The sequence below is a fragment of the Phocoena phocoena genome, chromosome 8 (assembly GCF_963924675.1).
Source record: "Phocoena phocoena chromosome 8, mPhoPho1.1, whole genome shotgun sequence".
In the NCBI taxonomy this organism is placed as follows: Eukaryota; Metazoa; Chordata; class Mammalia; order Artiodactyla; family Phocoenidae; genus Phocoena; species Phocoena phocoena.
The window spans coordinates 12,509,535-12,528,047 of record NC_089226.1 but is presented as its reverse complement, the minus strand read 5'-3'; the positions used below and the strand labels follow the sequence as shown (position 1 = coordinate 12,528,047).

At 51.1% G+C, this 18,513-nt stretch overlaps 1 protein-coding gene across 1 annotated transcript in view; it reads left to right on the top strand.

The window, feature by feature from the left end:
- Positions 1 to 18,513, top strand: part of GRIK4 (glutamate ionotropic receptor kainate type subunit 4) — a 315,159-nt gene that overhangs the window by 176,595 nt on the left and 120,051 nt on the right. Inside the window, exon 7 of the mRNA XM_065882791.1 lies at positions 16,618 to 16,779. Coding sequence (XP_065738863.1) covers positions 16,618 to 16,779 — 162 coding nt within the window. The remainder of the gene's footprint in view (positions 1 to 16,617; positions 16,780 to 18,513) is intronic.

Sequence of the window (18,513 nt, the reverse complement as noted above, 5' to 3'; positions counted from 1 at the left end):
AAGAATTAAGGGCCTTTGGGCAAAGCCCAGTCGGCTGCTGAGAGAGCAGAGATGTCATCTGAAGAGAAGAGGTGAAGGAGGAAGTGCAATTTGAGCTAATAAATCTGGGAGAATTATCCAGCTACTAATGAACCCAGGGAGATTTGTAGGCACTGCCTAATAAAGAAAAGAAAATCACCCTAATCTATTGTCAGCGAGCACAGATGAGCCCTGTGCCAAAGGAGGGAGCTGCTGCCTTGGCAGGGAGAAGTGTGGAGATTCAGGGTCAGGGCCAGAATCATGAAATGTCAAGGAAAGGTAGTAAGTGGGCACCGGAAGCAGGGAGCTGTATGGTCAGTGGGCCACCTGGGCTTCCACCGACATTGCAGGCAGCATGGCTCGCTGGATGTGGTGACCACCGTTTCATTTTCCTGCCACAGATAAGGCTAGAGCGCCATGCTCTTGATGCCACCACCAGCACGCTGGAGGGTAGTGCTGTTTGTATAGAGGCACCGGCATCTCAGAGTTTTTTCCTTTGGGGAATCTAGAGAGAAGGGGCCAAGTGCTGGCTGGGTGTCAGAAGGCATGGCGCAGGGTGACACCAGCACCTGTAGGGTTACACCTGCATGGGACAAGGTTACACCAGCACCTGTAGGGTTACACCTGCATGGAGAAGGGTTACACCAGCACCTGAAAGCTTACACGTGCATGGAGAAGGGTTACACCAGCACCTGTAGGGTTACACCTGCATGGGACAAGGTTACACCAGCACCTGTAGGGTTACACCTGCATGGAGAAGGGTTACACCAGCACCTGAAAGCTTACACCTGCATGGAGAAGGGTTACACCAGCACCTGTAGGGTTACACCTGCATGGGACAAGGTTATACCAGCACCTGTAGGGTTACATGTGCATGAGGAAGGGTTGCATCAGCAGGAGGCCTCATCATGCAGAGGATGGACAGTGAAGCAGCTGTGGCTTCTAGTTATGGCCCTTCTACTAAATAGCTGGGTGACATAGTAACAGTGATAGTTGATATTTATTGACTACCTTCTACATGCAAGGCTCTGTAATAAGTGCTTCTCAGTTATTTTCTCGTTTAAACCTCACACAACAACTCGAGCAGAGCACTGTTTTATCCCCATTTTAGAGATGAGAAAGCTGAGGCTCATAAAGTTTTGATACTCTGTACAAGGTAGTAGAGCCAGAGCACAAACCCAGGCAGTTAGCTCTTAGCCACCTCACTCTACTGCGTTTATCTAGACGTGCCATTTCTCCTCGCTGGGCTTCAGCTTCTTCATCTGAAAATTATGATGTTGTATTAGGTGATCTCTGAGGGTCTTTCCAGCTCTGGACTTATTTCATCCTACACATAGTTGAGGGCATTACAATTCATAGCACCCTGTGGTTGGGAATGTTTCCTGGAGAGAGGGGAGGATGATCCATTGGATCGAGGGCCCATGGGGCCCTGGAAGCAGTAGAAACTAACAGCTCCGTGGATTCCCAAGGAGTAGCCAGGTCCTTCTGAGTCTTGCAGAAATAACCCCTCCATGCCCTAGTCTCTATCTTGTTTGGGCAGAATGGATATATGCAGCCAATTTTTCTCCTCTGGGTCCATGTTATTGTCAAGCAGACTGAGCCTGTGTTTATTTTTCTAGAGGTTGATCAGAGAGATTAGCCATAAGTAACTGAAGTTGCTAAAATTATTACAGAAAGGGGAGCCGGGGCAGACAGGGAGGGAAGAAACAAATGATTCCAGAGAACGTGAATGCTCACCGTCCTGCTCTCCTGATCCCCTGACGGACCAACCCTATTCATCTTTTAGGTCTTCCTAAAATGTCGCTTCCTAAAGAACTTTCCCCTGACACCCGCTGTGTTGAGTCTGCTGTTACACGCTCTCACAGCGCCTTGTCTTCCGTATTTTGTAGCATCCATCTCGTGGGAATTCCTCCTTCTATATCTGACCTCTCCACCAGACTTTGAACTTCGTAAAGGCAAGACCATCACTGGTCCATCACTGTACCCCAGTCACCTACTGGCACACAATCGATACGTATTGAGTCAATGAATGGAGAAGTTCATGACATGATAGAGGTCTTGGACTAGGAGGGGTGGCCGGGTGAGATGGCTCATCTCCTTCATCCAGTAGGAATTAGCTCATCCCAGCTAAGCCCATGAGCACAAAGTTCCACAGCTTAGGCAGGAGGAGCTGGGCCCGGCCCCCCCTTTCCCGAGGATGCCTTGGCATTTTCATAGCCCACGTGGTAACTAGTCGGTCTGGAATGCCCTTCCTCCATTCTGGGCTGAACAGATTTGAAGTTAGGTATGTGCAAGACCGGGAAGGGCGGTTTCATTCAGGATCTAAGATACAGGGTTTCAGGGGGTTCTGATGGGTGAGGGAGGTGTCAAAACCTGAGGCCCAGCGTTGGCACCAAGACTGATCATACTTTTTTACTGGCCACACCATGCCTGGGTCAGCCTGGGTCAAGTGGCCTCTTCAGGCCAGCACCTGGCACCAGACTCATGGAGCCAGAACCCAAGGGTCTTTGAAACAAAACCTCTACTTCAGGTTTTCAAGGTCATTATGAAATTATCTAGTCCTCTCCGCTGTCCCCATGACTTGGCACGTGAGGTTTGGTGAGCCTCATGGCTGTGTTGACACAGAGGATGGAAACATGGCTTAAAGGAGGCAGCCGGGGACTCAGATCAGAGAGGACCTGAGTTTGAATCTGGGCCCTGCCATACATGAGATGCACACATGGCACGTTAACCTACTGGAGTCTCAGTTTTCCCTTTTGTAAAATGGGGATGGTAATTCCTATAACATCATTTTGTGAGGAACATGGAAGGTTTCTAATCCTCAGTGGGCTGCTGGTAAACATTACTCCCTTTTCTCCCCTCTTTCCCACTTCCCTGTTGAGTGTGTTCACGCTTAGACCTTGGTGTCCTGGTTTACTGCCTCTAGCTTTCCAAAACGCCAAAGTTGTTATCAGAGACATTTCATAATTGGTCTCTCGCCTAATTGTAGTTAGAACTACAGTTCCCACGGTACGTGAGCGTCTTTCATATCTTGCGGTCTTTTACTGAAAGCATACCCCCCCCCACACACACACACATACCCCTACACACACGCACACACACAGCTAGCCAACAGCTACAATCCATCAGTCGGACAACTTTCCAGTGCCAGAGCAATTGGTTCTAAAGTGTAGTTTATTGTAAAATTATTAAGACCATCTACATATTTCACCTTTAGTGTGCCTTTTAAGAGAACCACTCTGCATAATACAGTACACTTTGGTGAGTGAATATGTTTTTAGTGCAACTAGGAAAAGAGTAATGGAGTGAAAGCTCCCCATGTGTCTGTCTGAGCTTCCCAGGCACCCCTGCTACCAAATGCAGACCCGGAGAGGTGGCATATCTGGCAGTGACGGATGTCTCCTGGGCGTACATGGGTACAACAGCATCTTAAGGAGAAGTTATTACTCCAGAATTGTGCTCTCTGGCTGCCAACCCTCTTGTGTCTGTTGTCTGAACTAGGCTCTTGGTAGAGGGGGATGTATTCAGGGGGAATGGCAGGGAGAATTGGAAAAAGATTCAGGAAGCATTGACTGAAACTTATTTTCTGAATTTGCATTTGGGGAAACTGGCTGACAGTTGGGAGTCCCTTGGCCCAAGTTATGGGATTAAAAATGATTAGCGGGCTTCCCTGGTGGCGCAGTGGTTGAGAGTCCGCCTGCCGACGCAGGGGACGCGGGTTCGTGCCCCGGTCCGGGAAGATCCCACATGCCGCGGAGCGGCTGGGCCCGTGAACCATGGCCACTGAGCCTGCACGTCCGGAGCCTGTGCTCTGCAACGGGAGAGGCCACGGCAGTGAGAGGCCCGCGTACCGCAAAAACAAAAACAAAACAAAATAAAAAACATTAGCTAGTCATGATTAAGCGACTTACCTATGGAAAATGCTTAAAGTCAACTCCACTTATTCAGCAAACGTTTATCACGTGTCTACTGTGTGCTGGGAATGCAAGCAGCAGTAGGATGTGGCTTGAAGAGCTCTATAAAGGCAAGGTGTGGAAGCCCAGAGGAGGGAGTATTTAGTGCTTTTTTGGGAACTGGGAGAGAGGTTTGCAGATATGGCTTCCTTTGAATGGTTTATTGAGGGAAGGTTAGAAAGGATCGTGGGAGGGTGACATGTGGACAGAGGTAAGCATTGTAGGCTTGAGAAAGAAAGAGCACGGTGCCTGCCATGGCTGGAGCAGGGGCGTGTAATGGAGAGAGGGAAGCCAGGGCCGGCAGAGGAAGGGTCCTGTCAGATGACATTCCATCCACTCTGCAAAATTGCTGGACTTTTCAGCATTAGAAGCTGGCATTGGCAGGTGCAAGGGCTATTCTTGGCTGTCCCACTAACTGACCACATGTGACCTTGGACAAGACCTTTCTCCCCTGGGGATAAACTAAAGGATCTCCAAAGACCTTTCAACTCTTCAATTCTGTCAACATTATGGACTGGATGAATCGGTAGTAAATGACTGGATGGATTCTCCTGGCACATGAAGCAGGTGGCTTTCCTCTTCATGGGTTCTAGTGTCCCTATCCGGTTGGCTTGTCCCTCCAGTGCCCTCTGCTGTCCTAGTCCCCTCCACCCCACCCTGGTGGGCAGCACCCCTGGCTCGTGAGTGTCTGGTCCTCTCACACCCTCTTGCCCAGAAGGAGCTGTCCTGTGTCCCGCATCCAGGCCACCTCCTCGGAGCCCTGATGGACAACGGGCCTTCTCAAACTGAAAATCCAGTTCGTGCCAATATGTGAATGGCTGATGACAGCATTGAATTTGGAGGGATCTTTGAGAGCATCTAACTGAATCTCGTCATTTTACAGTTGAGGGAAAACAACTGAAGCGGCAAAGTGACTTAGCTCTCACAGTGGTCAGAAGTGGCCGGGAGAGGTCTCCTCTCCAAATTTCATGCATTCACTGGTCAACATCAATTGAGCACTTACTGGGCTGCAGGTCAGGGGCAACAATGAACAAGTCCGTTCTCTGAGGAGGTCAGACTAGGAGGGCAGACAAACCCAAACAGATGATTGTAAAGCAGTGGGTTAAAATGATGAAGATATGCACAGAGTATTACCTGTGAGCCTGGCCAGCTCATATAAAGCTTGCTGGACGAGGCCACACCCAGTGGCCTTAAAGAATTAATAGTTAGCTAGGTTGGGTGGGGGGAAGGGGGATATTCTAAACACACAGCTTAATGCCTCAGACCTTTGCTTTTTAACCAAAGCCTTTACCAAGGAAGTGGATCCTATGGGAGACTGTAGATTTAGTGAAGAAGGTATTTTGAGGCGGGGAGAAACCTTCAGAGCCTTCACATCACTCCACACAGGCAGCCAATTGCCAACTTCCCTGTCCTGCGTAAGGCAGGTGAAGAAGGAAGATGGGAGTCACAAGTGAACCTAAGTTGACACCTTTCTTGTGGTGGTAGCTGGTCGTAAATGCCAGAGTCACTCCAGGCTCACTTGGATAGCTGTCAACCATTCTCCCCTCAAGGTGATGGGCACCACTGGCCTAAAGAGAGCATCCCAGCCAGGGCTTGGATTGGGGAACAGGAGCCCGGCACCTGGGCCTCACAGTGAGACCTGGCTATTTAAGGTGAGGCAGGAGTTTCCAAATACACTTGATCCCTAACGGCGTGCGGCAAGGGGTATGAGAGCAGAATGAATATTGCCAGGAAAATCAGTAGAAACTGAAGGAGTGTTCAATAGGGGGTGTGGAAACCCTGGTGGAGGTGAAGAAACCCTGGCGTTGGAGGAACCAATTATCTGTCAGCCCCTTTACTCACATTTGACAAACAGTGTGACAGTGAACACAGGTCCCACGGGACTCCCAGAACCACGTTTGGAGATATTTGGGTATCATCCATTTAACAGAATTGAAGCTCATTCCTTGCATCTGCCCCGACACACACACACACGCTCTCTCTCTCTCCCTCTCTCTCTCTCTCTCTCTCTCTTCTCGCTCTCCCACATCCATGCCTGTGTGTGTGTTGCTGACAGGCTGCACCAGACTGCACCTGTGAGATAAATCAAATTGAAATAAGAACTAGACTCTGGGGACTACGCTGACTCAGTATTTCTAGAAACGTAATGGAAACGTCCCCCTCTGACTGCTCGCGCCTTCTGCCTAATAGAGCTTTGGGAGAGGGGAGACCTGCCTTGACCTCTGTCATGGATAGTCCCATTAATTCAGTGAGAGATGCCCCAGCCTTGCCTCTGTCCAGTGATCCAGTAATTCCCAATAATCCACAATCAAGAGTCTGATCATAAAAATCTACCCATTTCCACAACCTGGTATTGTAATCATCATCCCCCCCGAGTTCCAGCGATGTGCCAGACACCATACCAGGAAATTTATGTTCAAGATGTTAAATCCTCAAAATATCACTACAAGGCTCCAGTTCCACCAAGCAGGGAACTAAGGCCCAGAGAAATCTGAAAGCTTCATCCGAGGTCATTCAATCAACAAGTGGTCCAGCGGAGAACTTGCCCTTCACCTCCCTACCCACATCTTGTCCTTAACAAACTGATCTTTATTGCTTTCCTGTGCTGTTTGAGTTATCTATTACTGTGAAACTGACTACTACAAAGCTAGCAGCTTAAACCTCACCAGCGACTGGCTCACAGCTCCGTAGGTCAGATGTCTGCACCGTACGGCTGGGCTCTCAGCTCAGGCTGAAATGTAGGTGTCAGCCGGCCACGTTCTCATCAGGAACTCGGGGACCTCATCCGGGCTCATTCCTGTTGTTGGCAGAATTCATATCCTTGTGGTCGGTTGCAGGACTGGAATCTCTGTTTTCTTCCGAGCTCTTGCCTAGGGACCACTCTCAGCATCCGGAGGTCACTCTCCGGTCCTTGCCCGTGACCCCTCCATCCCCTCCATCTCATCCCTTTCTTGGCCATGATGCCCTCTGTGATGTCTCCATTTCATCAACAGAGAATCTCCCTCTAGTCCAGGCCTTCTCATACTTTGAATCTCTTTGACTTCCTCTTCCGCAAGCAGCCAGAGAAAACTGTTTTTAAAGGGCTAGTGTGCCTGGATAATCTCCCTCTTTTAAAGTCAGCTGTGCCATACAGCATAACCTAATCACAGAAGTCAAATTCATCACACCGTCACATTCCTAGGGATTGTGTGTGTGTGGGGGGCATGGAATCCTGGCAGGAGTCATCTTAGAATCCTGCCTACTCCGTGCACTGATCATGTGAATTAGTTTATTTCATTTTCTCCCTCCCCCTCCCCCCAGTCACCTGGTGAATGGAGAGCCAGGGAAGCAGGAGGAAGGCCCTGGAGTCTCTTAGGACAGGAAATGGTACATCCCCTGACAGTATAGATGGTAGACCCAGGTTCCCTCTGCTGGCCCACTGCGGGGCTCTGGCGGGGCATGCCCCTCGACGCCTTTGGTGCTCTGCAGAGGGGAAACTGAGCCCCCTTGGGATGCTGCAGCTACCTCAGGGGATCCTGGCACTGAGGAATTTGGGCCCTGCTGAGAAGAGTGTTTGGGATGTAATGAATGTTTGGAAAGCATAAAGAAACTGAGCAGAAAAGACATTATGGCAAATCGTATTATTATTACATTATAAGTGTGATTGTATTACAAGCGCCATTAGGAATAGCAAATGCTGTTGTTATTATTAAGCAATCCAGCTCCTCTCTCCCCAGCATCAGGCTTCCCTCAGTGTCAAAGGCACCAACCGCTCAATGAATCACCATCTGAGGCTCCCCCGGCCCTGTGTTTGTGGTGCTGACAGCTCCCGTTCACAGCCCAGTGGTAAGCATGACACCTGCCCATCCAGCTGAAGCCTCCAGCCATCACCCACATGGTGGACGCCTCTCCTGTGAGTTTCAAAGCTGGATTTTTATCTTGGCCCAGAGTTAAGATCTTTCTAAAACCACTTTTTTTTTTTTTTTTTTTTGCGGTACGCAGGCCTCTCACTGTTGTGGCCTCTCCTGCTGCGGAGCACAGGTTCTGGACGCTTAGGCTCAGCGGCCATAGCTCACGGGCCCAGCCGCTCCGCGGCATGTGGGATCTTCCCGGACCGGGGCACGAACCCGTGTCCCCTGCATCGGCAGGTGGACTCTCAACCACTGTGCCACCAGGGAAACCCTAAAACTACTTTTAATGATACCTCTCTTTTGCTTAAAACCCTGCAATAACTCCCCATCACCCCCAGGATAAAGTCCAAAGCAGCCCCTTTTGAACAGACCTCTGGGCTCTACCTGCACCCTTCCCCGTAGCCCAGCACCCCAGCCAGACGGGGTGGCTTGCAGGGCCCCGCACGGAGCCACTGCCTCGCTCACTCCTCAGGGCTCCGTGCATCCTGGGCTTTCTCTGTCTTAGAAGCTGCTCCACCTCCTAACCTGCTGACTCCCGCTCACCTTTCAGGCCTCAGCTTGCAGTTAGCTCGCAGCTTGGGAAAATAGACAGGCATTCTGAGAGAAGGGCCACCCCTCTCTGTGCCCCTGGCACTTGTGCTCACCACTGTTTGGGACTTGCCTCCTCTTGCCACTAAGGAGATGTACCTTGACAGAGATAGGATTTTTTGGTTTGTTTTTGTTTTTTTGCAGAATGAGGCAAAAATGGCCAAGATCTGAAAAATCTCCTGTTACGTACATTTCCCTCCTGCTGTGGGAACCCGTCTGATTGCCCGGTGGTTCAGGTCCCGGTCCTGCCTTAGTCACATACTTCCTGAGTGATCTCGAGCGTGTCGTAGGCAGCGAGACGCCCAGCCCCTGTAGGAGCCCCTCACTGGTCCTGCTGCAGAATGGGGAGGTGGCCGAGGCTGCTGACTGACAGTGTCACTCGTCTTCCTCAACAACTCCTAACACCCCTGCTGAGATGGGGAGGGGTGCCTTGGGTCTCTACATGCCTGCGGCTAATGAGTTGGGACCTGGAAAGAGAGAGGTTTAGTACCTGACGTGTAGACAGAAGGCCTGATCAGTGGATCCTGAGTGCAGGGGGCCTCAGAGGTGAGGAATCAATGCCTGACAGAGGAAGCAGGCCTTCGGAAAAGCAGTGGCGCCCCCAGCCCAAGGGGAGAGCACAAAGCCTCCACCATTGCTCGTGTCAGTCTGATCTACTGAGGTTTCGGCTGTATAGTTAGTAACCACTTATTTAGCCCCAGCGGCGCAAAAGTCTTCTAAAGACAAAATGAAGACAGAGCTGCTGGGGGAGAGGTGGGAGGGTTCTCCCCCCTGGCCTCTGTCTTCCTTCTTCCTGGTAAAGGTGGTCCCACCCTGATGGGCGTTTGCTGGTGAACGTGAATTCATTTAATGAATGCGTGAGCACTTGCTAAGCACAGACGCAGAGTAAGGTACAGACAACAGAATGCTGAACAAGAGAATACGGTCTGCTTTTGAAGTCCTGTTTGTGGACTCATGTCGGGAAAGAAAAGCAGAGGAGGGACAGGGTTCCTGGGAGGGAGGGCTGTAACATGCTCAGATCATGGAGATAAATGAATAGGAGACACGCAGGGAGAAGAAGCCAGGAGAGCTGGGAGCCGGAAGTTTTAGGGCCAGATCTCCCATTAATTGGAATTCACTGACAGGTATGAATTAGCCTCCCAGCTGCTCCTTTCTTCAAAGACCTATTACACAAAAAGCAATCACCTAGTCTGCTGAGAGCACAGGCTTTGATGCAGATAAATAGACAGGTCCCTGGAGGGAGGGAGAGGATGTGAGCGTACCCAGGAGATTCTGGACTCCTGGTGGCTTTGGGGCTTTCCTGAGAAAGACTACAAGGCCACTTATAAGACAAGGGTCTGGGTCCTGGCCTCCACCCTACCTTGGGTCCCAGGGGAAAATGAATGGCTATAGCCATATGAAAGAGCCTTGAAAGTAGAGAGGACCAGGCTGCCCATGCGGTAAGATGAGGAAGAGCCTGACAGGTGTTCCCTTCCTCAATTCATTCAGTCACCAGCCCTGACTTCTTTCCATAAGCTCTGCACCTGGGTAGCTGCTGGTAATGTAAGTACAGTTGCCTTCAATAGCACCCAGTCCTTGGGAAGTTGCTTTGAACAAACCCATGTGATAAAAATCTTTAAGTGATGATAGGTATACCTGTGAGGACAGCGGCCAGTTCTTGGATGATGGAGGAGGTCAAGGTGAAGAATGAGCAGGGGGTAGACAGGAGTCATAGCGTGAAAAGACAGATATGTCCAGGAGTTTGGTTTTGTCCCGTGTGCAGTCAGCAGCATTGGGAGGTGGAGAGGGATGCGTGATCAAATGGATAGTTGAGAAAGAGCTCTCCAGCTATAGCATGAAGGAGGAACCTGGAGAAAGGCAAGACTGGAGGAGGGGAAACCAAAATTCGTTTGTAGTCCAAGAATAAGCTGGTGAAGATATGAATTGAGGTAGAGGCGACAGGGATGGAGAGCAGGGGACAAATTCAAGAGACGTTAAGGAGATGAAATGTTTCCAGTGACAATGACTGACTGCATGCGTGCATACATGGATGAGATGAGGTGTGTGAGAATGGGAGAAGTGGAGGGTGAATTCCAGATCCTAGCCTGAATGATGGGTGAATAGTGGTCACATTCACAGGTAGGCAACCAAGGGAGGGGATTAGATTGGGGTGGAACAATAAGAAGTTCAAGTTTAGGAGTGATGTAGTCTTGAGGATGTCTTCCATCATTCCAGCTTCTTAATAATGGCTTAAGAAATTGGAATCTTTTGGTGTTCTCAGTGCTCCCGGGGTGAGAAAGTTAAAAGTTATCAATCATGGGCTTCCCTGGTGGCGCAGTGGTTGAGAGTCCGCCCGCCGATGCAGGGGACGTGGGTTCGTGCCCCGGTCCGGGAAGACCCCACATGACGCGGAGCGGCTGCGCCTGTGAGCCATGGCCGCTAAGCCTGCGCGTCCGGAGCCTGGGCTCCACAGCGGGAGAGGCCACAGCAGTGAGAGGCCCGCGTACCGCAAAAAAAAGAAGCCACTGCTCTTAAAGTCGAGTTGTGTGTATTCTGAAATGAATTTAACTCTATTTTACCAGCTCTTTTACGGCACAATCAGCACGAACCCACAGTGTCCTCTGCCCCTTGGTGCCCCACTCAGGGTGGTGAGCAAGTGGTCCAAGCACATAGAGCACTGGGTCTGGGTCTGTTTACAGCTGTGTGGCCATGGGAAAGCCACTTCACTCCTCCGGGTCTCTGCTCCTTCAGCTATAAATTGGCGCTGAAAACTCATGCCATAGGGCTGCTGTAAGGGTGGATTGAGATCACGCATGTGAAGTGCTTAGTTCTGCCAGGCACACAGTTGGTGGTCAATAAATGGTCTCAGTTATTATTATTATAATTTTTGCTTTGTTGGAGTTATGTATAGTTGGAAGACCTGGAGCTTCAACTCAAGGCTTCTGTCTCGACACAAATAGCCACAGCAAGCAGTTTAGCACCTCATGGTGACTTGCTTAGCCAAACTTTTCTCATTTGACAAGGAGCTAAGGATAGCTTCTTGCAGAGCGAGGGGGGAGAGGAGAAGGCAAGAGAAGCCCCCAGGCCAGATAGTTCCCTTTGTCAGGACCCAGCTAGAGTGTGGAGACCAGGAGAAGGAAGGAGAAGAGGCAGCATGGAGGATGGACTGCACTATGTGTGAATTAGCCCTGCAAGGTGGTTGTCCTTATCTGCATTTTACAGGTGAGCAGATCGAAATTCAGAGAGGTTACCGGCGTGCCCAAGATCACCCAACCGATATGTGACGAGACAGGATTTGAACCCAGGACTGTCTTATTTCGAAATCTCTTTCTACCATATCCTGCTGTCTCCTGATGAGATTGCCACATGGCACAACTCCAGGGGGCGCCATTCACATTACCATCGATGTGAATGGCAGCTGGGAGTTGTGCCATGTAGTGGCCACGTCTCCCGAGATCAGAGGGGCAGTTCGCTTAATGGGCGACTGCAAGGGAGAAATGATGCAGGCCTGACCTGGTGGGATTGGAAAGGAAGGGACAGATTCAGGAGACATTTAGGAGACAGATTGGAAAGGATTGACCAGTTAAAGGAAGCGGGGCTTGAGGCTGCCTTTGAAGTGTCTAGCTTAAGTGTCCCAGGCGATAGTCATGCCCTAGGTGGGTTAGAAACAGGGAAAAGAAATAAGGGAGAAGGGGCTGCTGGGCAGAGAGAATACAATGCCTTTCCCCCACTTCCCCATTTCACCTGGACCCAGGCCTAGGCAGCAAAGGGTTAGGAGATGGACTTGACCCCAGGACGTGGTCTGGACCTGTGCTTTGGCTTCCTGCTTTTCTCCTTAAAGTCAAGTATAGGAGCCGAGTCTGGATCAAAGTCGGCTGACCTTGCCCCCTCCCCCCTCCCCTCCCCCCTCACAGCCTGCCCTTCCTCCTGGCCTGGTGGATGCGCAGGCTGTAGGGCCGTGGAGTGGCCCCTGCAACGGGCCGGTGAGTGGACGCCGGTGGGCAAACCAGGACATTGGACATGTCACAGCTGCTGGAGAAAGTGAGGGTCACTCAGCTAAGATACAGCACCCACGTGGCTCTCAAGCCTTTACGCGTGCCGCGTTCCTTCCAGGCCTGTTCTGAACACCCTTCATTCCAGGTAACACTCCCCTGTATTCACTTGTGGCCATGACGTGACCTTTAATTGCAGTTACTCAGTCCCTTGAAGATCACTGTATACAGAAGGACACACACACACACAAACATGCTCACGTATGCTCACACATACACAAATGTGTGCACATTTAAAACCTTTTAAATGAGGAAGCCCAGTGATAAGAAAACAAGCTGTCAGGGATTTGCCTTTCAAAACATAATAATGTAACTTCCGGAAGGCAATCAAGGGGTGGTACCAGTTCTGCGCAGGTTCTTATACCTTCTATAGGGGTGAGACCATGAGCGGAGTCAGGCATAGGGAGGACCCCAGGGTGTTGAAACGTCTTCCATCAACAGCCTTGACTGATATTTACCAAACAACTTCTAGGCATCGGGCACTATTCTGGGTGCAGTGTGGGGTTCGAAAATGGGGCAGACACATCCCTGCTCTCAGGAAAACACAGGCCTCGGGCGCAAGAAGACACAGGCATAAAATATGTTGGCACCACAAGCACCGTCACAAAGGCAAGCGCTCTTGGGGTAATTGAAGACTTGATTTTGGTCTCTGTGCCACCACTCGGCCTTACCAGGCGGCCATTGGCTCTGTTCTTCACCCTGGTTCCCCCGGTCTCTCGGTGATGATGGAATCCACTGCCATTGGGAGTGGGGACCTTGAGATTTTCCTTCCCGGGACATTTATAAGAAGAGAATCAAGGTCCCCGTGAGAACCTGATCCACCCCAGGGCTCCTAACACTTTGTCATTTCGGTTAAGGTCACAGCCAGCCGGGCGGCGTGGCTGGGGGAGCACAGGGCACCTGAGTGAGGCTTGGCTAGAGCTCATGGTGGACGACAGGAGCCAGAGGGCCTTTACTCCCCTCCCATCCTGAAACTGGTTAATTTTACGTGATATGCCTCCACCACTTAGTTTGGGAGTTATGATACATGTTTTCCTGGATATACTTAGGGTAACATTTCCCGCCGGACATTCTGTAGAAGGCTCCTGCGAGACATTCATGGATTTGGGGCGGAAAAGTGTTCCATGGTCAGTATGTTTGGAAAGTTCTGGGTTGAGCAAAATTAAGCTGCTTTACTGTAGGCCTTCTTTAACCCTTTAATGTGCTAGCGTGCATTGTGAATCTTGAAAAGGTGACTAGAACACGCAGTGTTTGCTCACCTCATTTGAACGTGGGACCTTGTTTTCACGAAACGCCTGTTAACGCCTCCTGGAAAAGCTAGTGTCCTGAGGAACACGCTCTGAGAAATAACTAGAGCTTAGATTTTCTTTGCGTACAGACTGGTGGTGGTCAGCTGGTTCCCATATTTGCTTAGATACCAGTCTTCAATAGCAGCAGGAGAGTGTTTAGACATAAGGAAGCATTTCCTAACTGTGGGGATGCTTAAAGAATAGAGCCTGGAGTGTCCTGGGAAATTACAGTAAGAGAACACACCACCCCTTTCTTGTCCTTTTACAAGCTCTCCCATGGGTCATTATAAATGCAATGGATTATCAAGGAAGCTCCTGGATCTTTTTATCTTAAGGGGGCCTTTGAAAATAGGATATAATTAGGGGATGAGAAGGTAGGAATTAAAAGGCAGGAAGACAGGCTGGCTGACTTCTGGAGGGGCTGTCGCTAAGTGTCTGTAATTCATTCATTCATTCATTCTTACTCTGCCGGTGACGTGCATTTCAAGGAAACACGTTCCAAACTCAGGTTTCCAAGGCAAGTGGAACTAAAGAAGCAGGGAGCCAGAAGCTGCCCGCGATCTCATGGTAGCATTTCGGTAACTGTCGCGTGTTGAACACTTCCTTTGGGCCAGATGTGATACGCCTTGTGCGTGCATCTTACTTGTTCCTTGAACAATCTCTGAGGTTGCTGTCATTGCACCCACTTTACTAAATGAGGATCTGAAGCCCAGATCCTGAAGGCCATACTTCCTGAAGGTCATACATTTCAGTATAGTGTGGGACCTGGATTGGAACACCAAAGCCCCTACCGCGTATCCCCTCTACTGCCACGGTGCGTCTGTAGACATCACAGTGTCGGGGATTCCTGAAATGGGCCTCCTTCCACCAGGCTGTGCGTGTGAGGATAGGGCGGGGCGTGATGAGCTGCCCACATCGACGAGGAAGCCGAGGGAGTGGGGACGTCTCCCTCCACATCAACCACAGCTGGGGAGGCCCCTCGGTTGCCTGACAGCAGCCTGGCTCTGCACCCTGCCACCTCCCCCTTGCCAGGTGCGTCTCTTCTCATTAGCCATCTGTCCCCTCGTGTCTGCTGATAGCCCGTGGCGCATGGGTAGCTGCCCTATTAGGGAGACAGGAGATAATATCAGCTTATGAATCAATACGTTCTCTGGCACGTCCGTGTTCCCCTGGCGGGAGTGTGGCAGGATCCAAAATACACTTAATCCTCACCCCACTCTACACTGTCAGGGGTTGGTGGCTCCAAAGGGGCCTTTGTAACTTCAGTCCGCAAGCTGCAGCTAATAAGGATGGACTCCGGGCAGAGCTCAGGCCTGCGGCCCAAGGGCTTGGCCGTGGCTGTGGATGTGAGGGAGGATGCCGGGGATGTGCCAGGGGCCTAGAGCAGCTGAGTCTTAAGACAAGGAGGCCTCCTGAAGGAAAGTCGTGTTTCTGCTCAGCCACAAAGTAAGCCCAAGACCCCTGCCATCGGTCCTGTCAGGCTAGTGGCAGATGGCTTAGTCCTGGGGCCTAACGACCATGTGCCCACCGGGCGCAGAGCTGTGTGCGAGGCACGTGGAATGAACGTGTGATGAATGTGAATGCAACGCACAAGGATGGCCTGACCCGCATTTGAAGGCATTATTCCGGGAGCGGGAATTGGCGAGCCGAATTGCCTGGTTTCCCTATATAGGGCCAAGGTGGGTCTTGGGAGTCCAGGGCTCTGAGCTCAGCCCTGCCTGAGGAGGGAGATTCTTCTCCCTGTGACACTATCTGGCCTCAGTGAGACTCACGCCTGCAGGTTATAGCTGAGTGAACACGTGGCCCCGGTCAGGTGATCGGGTGAGGGCCACGCCTCCTGGGAGAATTCCTTTGAGCTTCTAAATGTCACTGCCCCACATGGGGCTTCTCTGACTGCCTCATCTCAAGTAGCAGCCCCACCCTAACCCCCCATAGATATCTGACAGTATATGTATTTATTTGTCTATTTACAATCTGTCTTTTCCCCGAAGCTGCAAGTTCCTGGACATCAGGAAATGTGTTTCTTGTTCACAACTTCTGTGTCTAGAACATCCTCTGTGCCCGTGTCTGGCACATAATAAGCACTTAAATGTGTGTTAAATGAGTAAACAATAGTAATAACAAATGAAGGCGCAGCCCCACCTGCAGACCTTCTTAGGAAACTTGACCTTGTCACTCCTCCGCTGACAGTGCCCTCAGGTCCCATCACTACAGGATGAAGTGTGCGTATAACCTTGGGCCCTGCTGTAAAAGCAGACTCCTGGGCCTCGGCTCCCGAGACGCAGATTCAGCTGGTGTTCGGTGGGGTGCAGGGATCATCACTTTTTTTACAGATACCTGGGGGAGTCTGATGGCAGGTATTCTGCGGACACACTTTGAGGAGCGATGCTTCTGTCAAAGTACACTGCAGGCGCCCACGCACTGTCTCACCTCCATGCCTTTGTATCCATGGTGACTTCTGTCTGGAATAGCCTTTGTCCATCCACATTTTCTACCCAGAAAACGCCTAGGCATCCTTCAAGACTCAGCTCATGGGTCACACCTTCTGCAGACCCAGTCCTGCCTCCACAATCTCATCTGTGTTTTTCTTTCTCTCTCCACCCAGAGCATCATACACATGCCTCTCTTAGACATCTTTCTGTTTATTTCTCTCTTCTCCCTCCTGGCACCTCAACACTGTGAGCTACATGAAGAAGAACTCTCCGTTATCTCTGGACTCTGACACCTAGCAGAGCGCCTGGCAATGGTGTCCACGTGGCTAGAACGCACTGCCCAGCTGTACTCCTGCAGAGCCCACCCCACTCTTCCCTTCCTAACCCTGCTCTGCTCTGACTGCTGCGTCTTTCAGGAGTTTTCGCTCCAGAGGATGGACAGCCTCGTGGATGACCGCGTCAACATCCTGGGATTTTCCATTTTCAACCAGTCCCATGCTTTCTTCCAAGAGTTTGCCCAGAGCCTCAACCAGTCCTGGCAGGAGAACTGTGACCATGTGCCCTTCACGGGGCCCGCAGTAAGTGCCCACCAAGCCCCTCCCTGGTGCCCCTTTGCCGCCACGCACGCCCCCTCTGTGCGCCAGACCCCCCTGGACTCCAGCCTTCTCCGGGCCCAGCTCAAAAAGAGGCTGTAGAAATGCTGGGAAGTGGTCACAAGGGACATGTTTGGGGAGGTGGGGAGCCGTGAGCAGCAAGCGTGGAGGAGTCAGCAGGGAGAGAGGCCCCGACGGGTCACTTAGTGATGTCTGTGGCCAGACTCCTGATGATGCTGTTGCTAAGACCCGCCTGAGTTCAGGATCCAAGACTCTCACCACTGGAAAGAGCTTTAGCTGATCTGTTCCCTCATTTCTCAGACAGACTGAAGCCCAGGCTGGGAATGGGGGTGAGGGACGAGGATGCAGGGCTCTTGTTCAAGGACAATCACCAGGCCTCTTGCAGGTGACGCTAGATTCTGATACTCCTGGTCCAGTGCCTTTCATCTCCCTGGACCACTGTCCCCGGTAGAGCTTGTCCAGAGAGACTTCCTTTGTGCCTTCACCCGTGTGTTGCCCCCCTGCGCTTCCTTCCCCTCCATTTGTGATGGAGACAGAGGTTTCCCTGGCTGTTCTCCACTGGGCCTGATGTCCTTACTCTGTGGGCCAGCTCAGGAAGGTCTGCTCGTGTCCATTTGCTAAATGACAGGTTCTCAGGAGATGAGATGGCGTGGCTTTCTAGATCTGTCCTAGCCAGGTTACACTGAAGCCTCCCAAAGCCCCGTAAGGCAGCTCATGTGATGCTCACATAACTTTCCAAAGGGTCAGAGCTCATGCAAAGCTCGGGGAGCTTTCATCAGGGAAGCGCATGGGAGAAGGAGGCGTGAGAACTTGAGTCGCAAGGCTCTTAAGGTTCCAGAGCACATCCCAACAGGGTATTTTAGAGCTGAAAGAGGGAAGATTCCATAGGAAGGATTTGGCAGGGGCGAAACATCTGAAAGACGGGAGTCCTCACCCCCAGGGGCTTAAGGGATAGTGAGTATTTCCTCAAGCACAGGGTAGGGGTAGGACCAGGCTCACCCCTCCTGGCAGGAGTGCAGCCCTGTGCTCCTGGTCTCGTCCGTGGGTCTTACAGTCATGACTCAGTATTGTAATGAGGTGCTGACACACTTCCGAGGCTCACAGCACAGTATCAGGAGAGAAAACAAAACCTGCCACCTCCTCTCCAACCCGAACCGTTCCACATTTGGCTTTGGCCAAGTGAAATTAAGGGTCCCGGTGCCACACTGCTGATGTCCCTCTGAGGGTTTCAGCCCTTCCATTCGTGCTCACATTGACCACGAACTGGCAGGTGGGAAGCCCTTGGTACCTGCCTCATAAGGGCCCAACACCAAGGCCAGGCAGTGCCACTCACAGGGCTGTAGGGCCAGCTCTGGCTGTGCTCACATGTGCTGAAAAGAGCACTAGCCTTAGAGGCACAGGACCTGGATTCAAACACTGGCTTTGCTATTTTCTTGCTGTGTGATCTTAGGTAGCTATGTAACCCTTCTGGGCCTCAGATTCTTTTTTCTCTAATTTTGGGCAATTACGCTTGACCATGTTAGAGGATTGTTGTGAAGGTAAAATGGGATATGCTTCCATCCTCAATTCACAGTTATTCATTGAATGAGTTTATTTAACATCCCATCTGCCAGACACTGGGAGAAGCATTAGTAAATACATCAGGCAGCTTTTGCAACAGAAATGCTGTGTAACAAGCTACCCTCAAATCTCACCAGC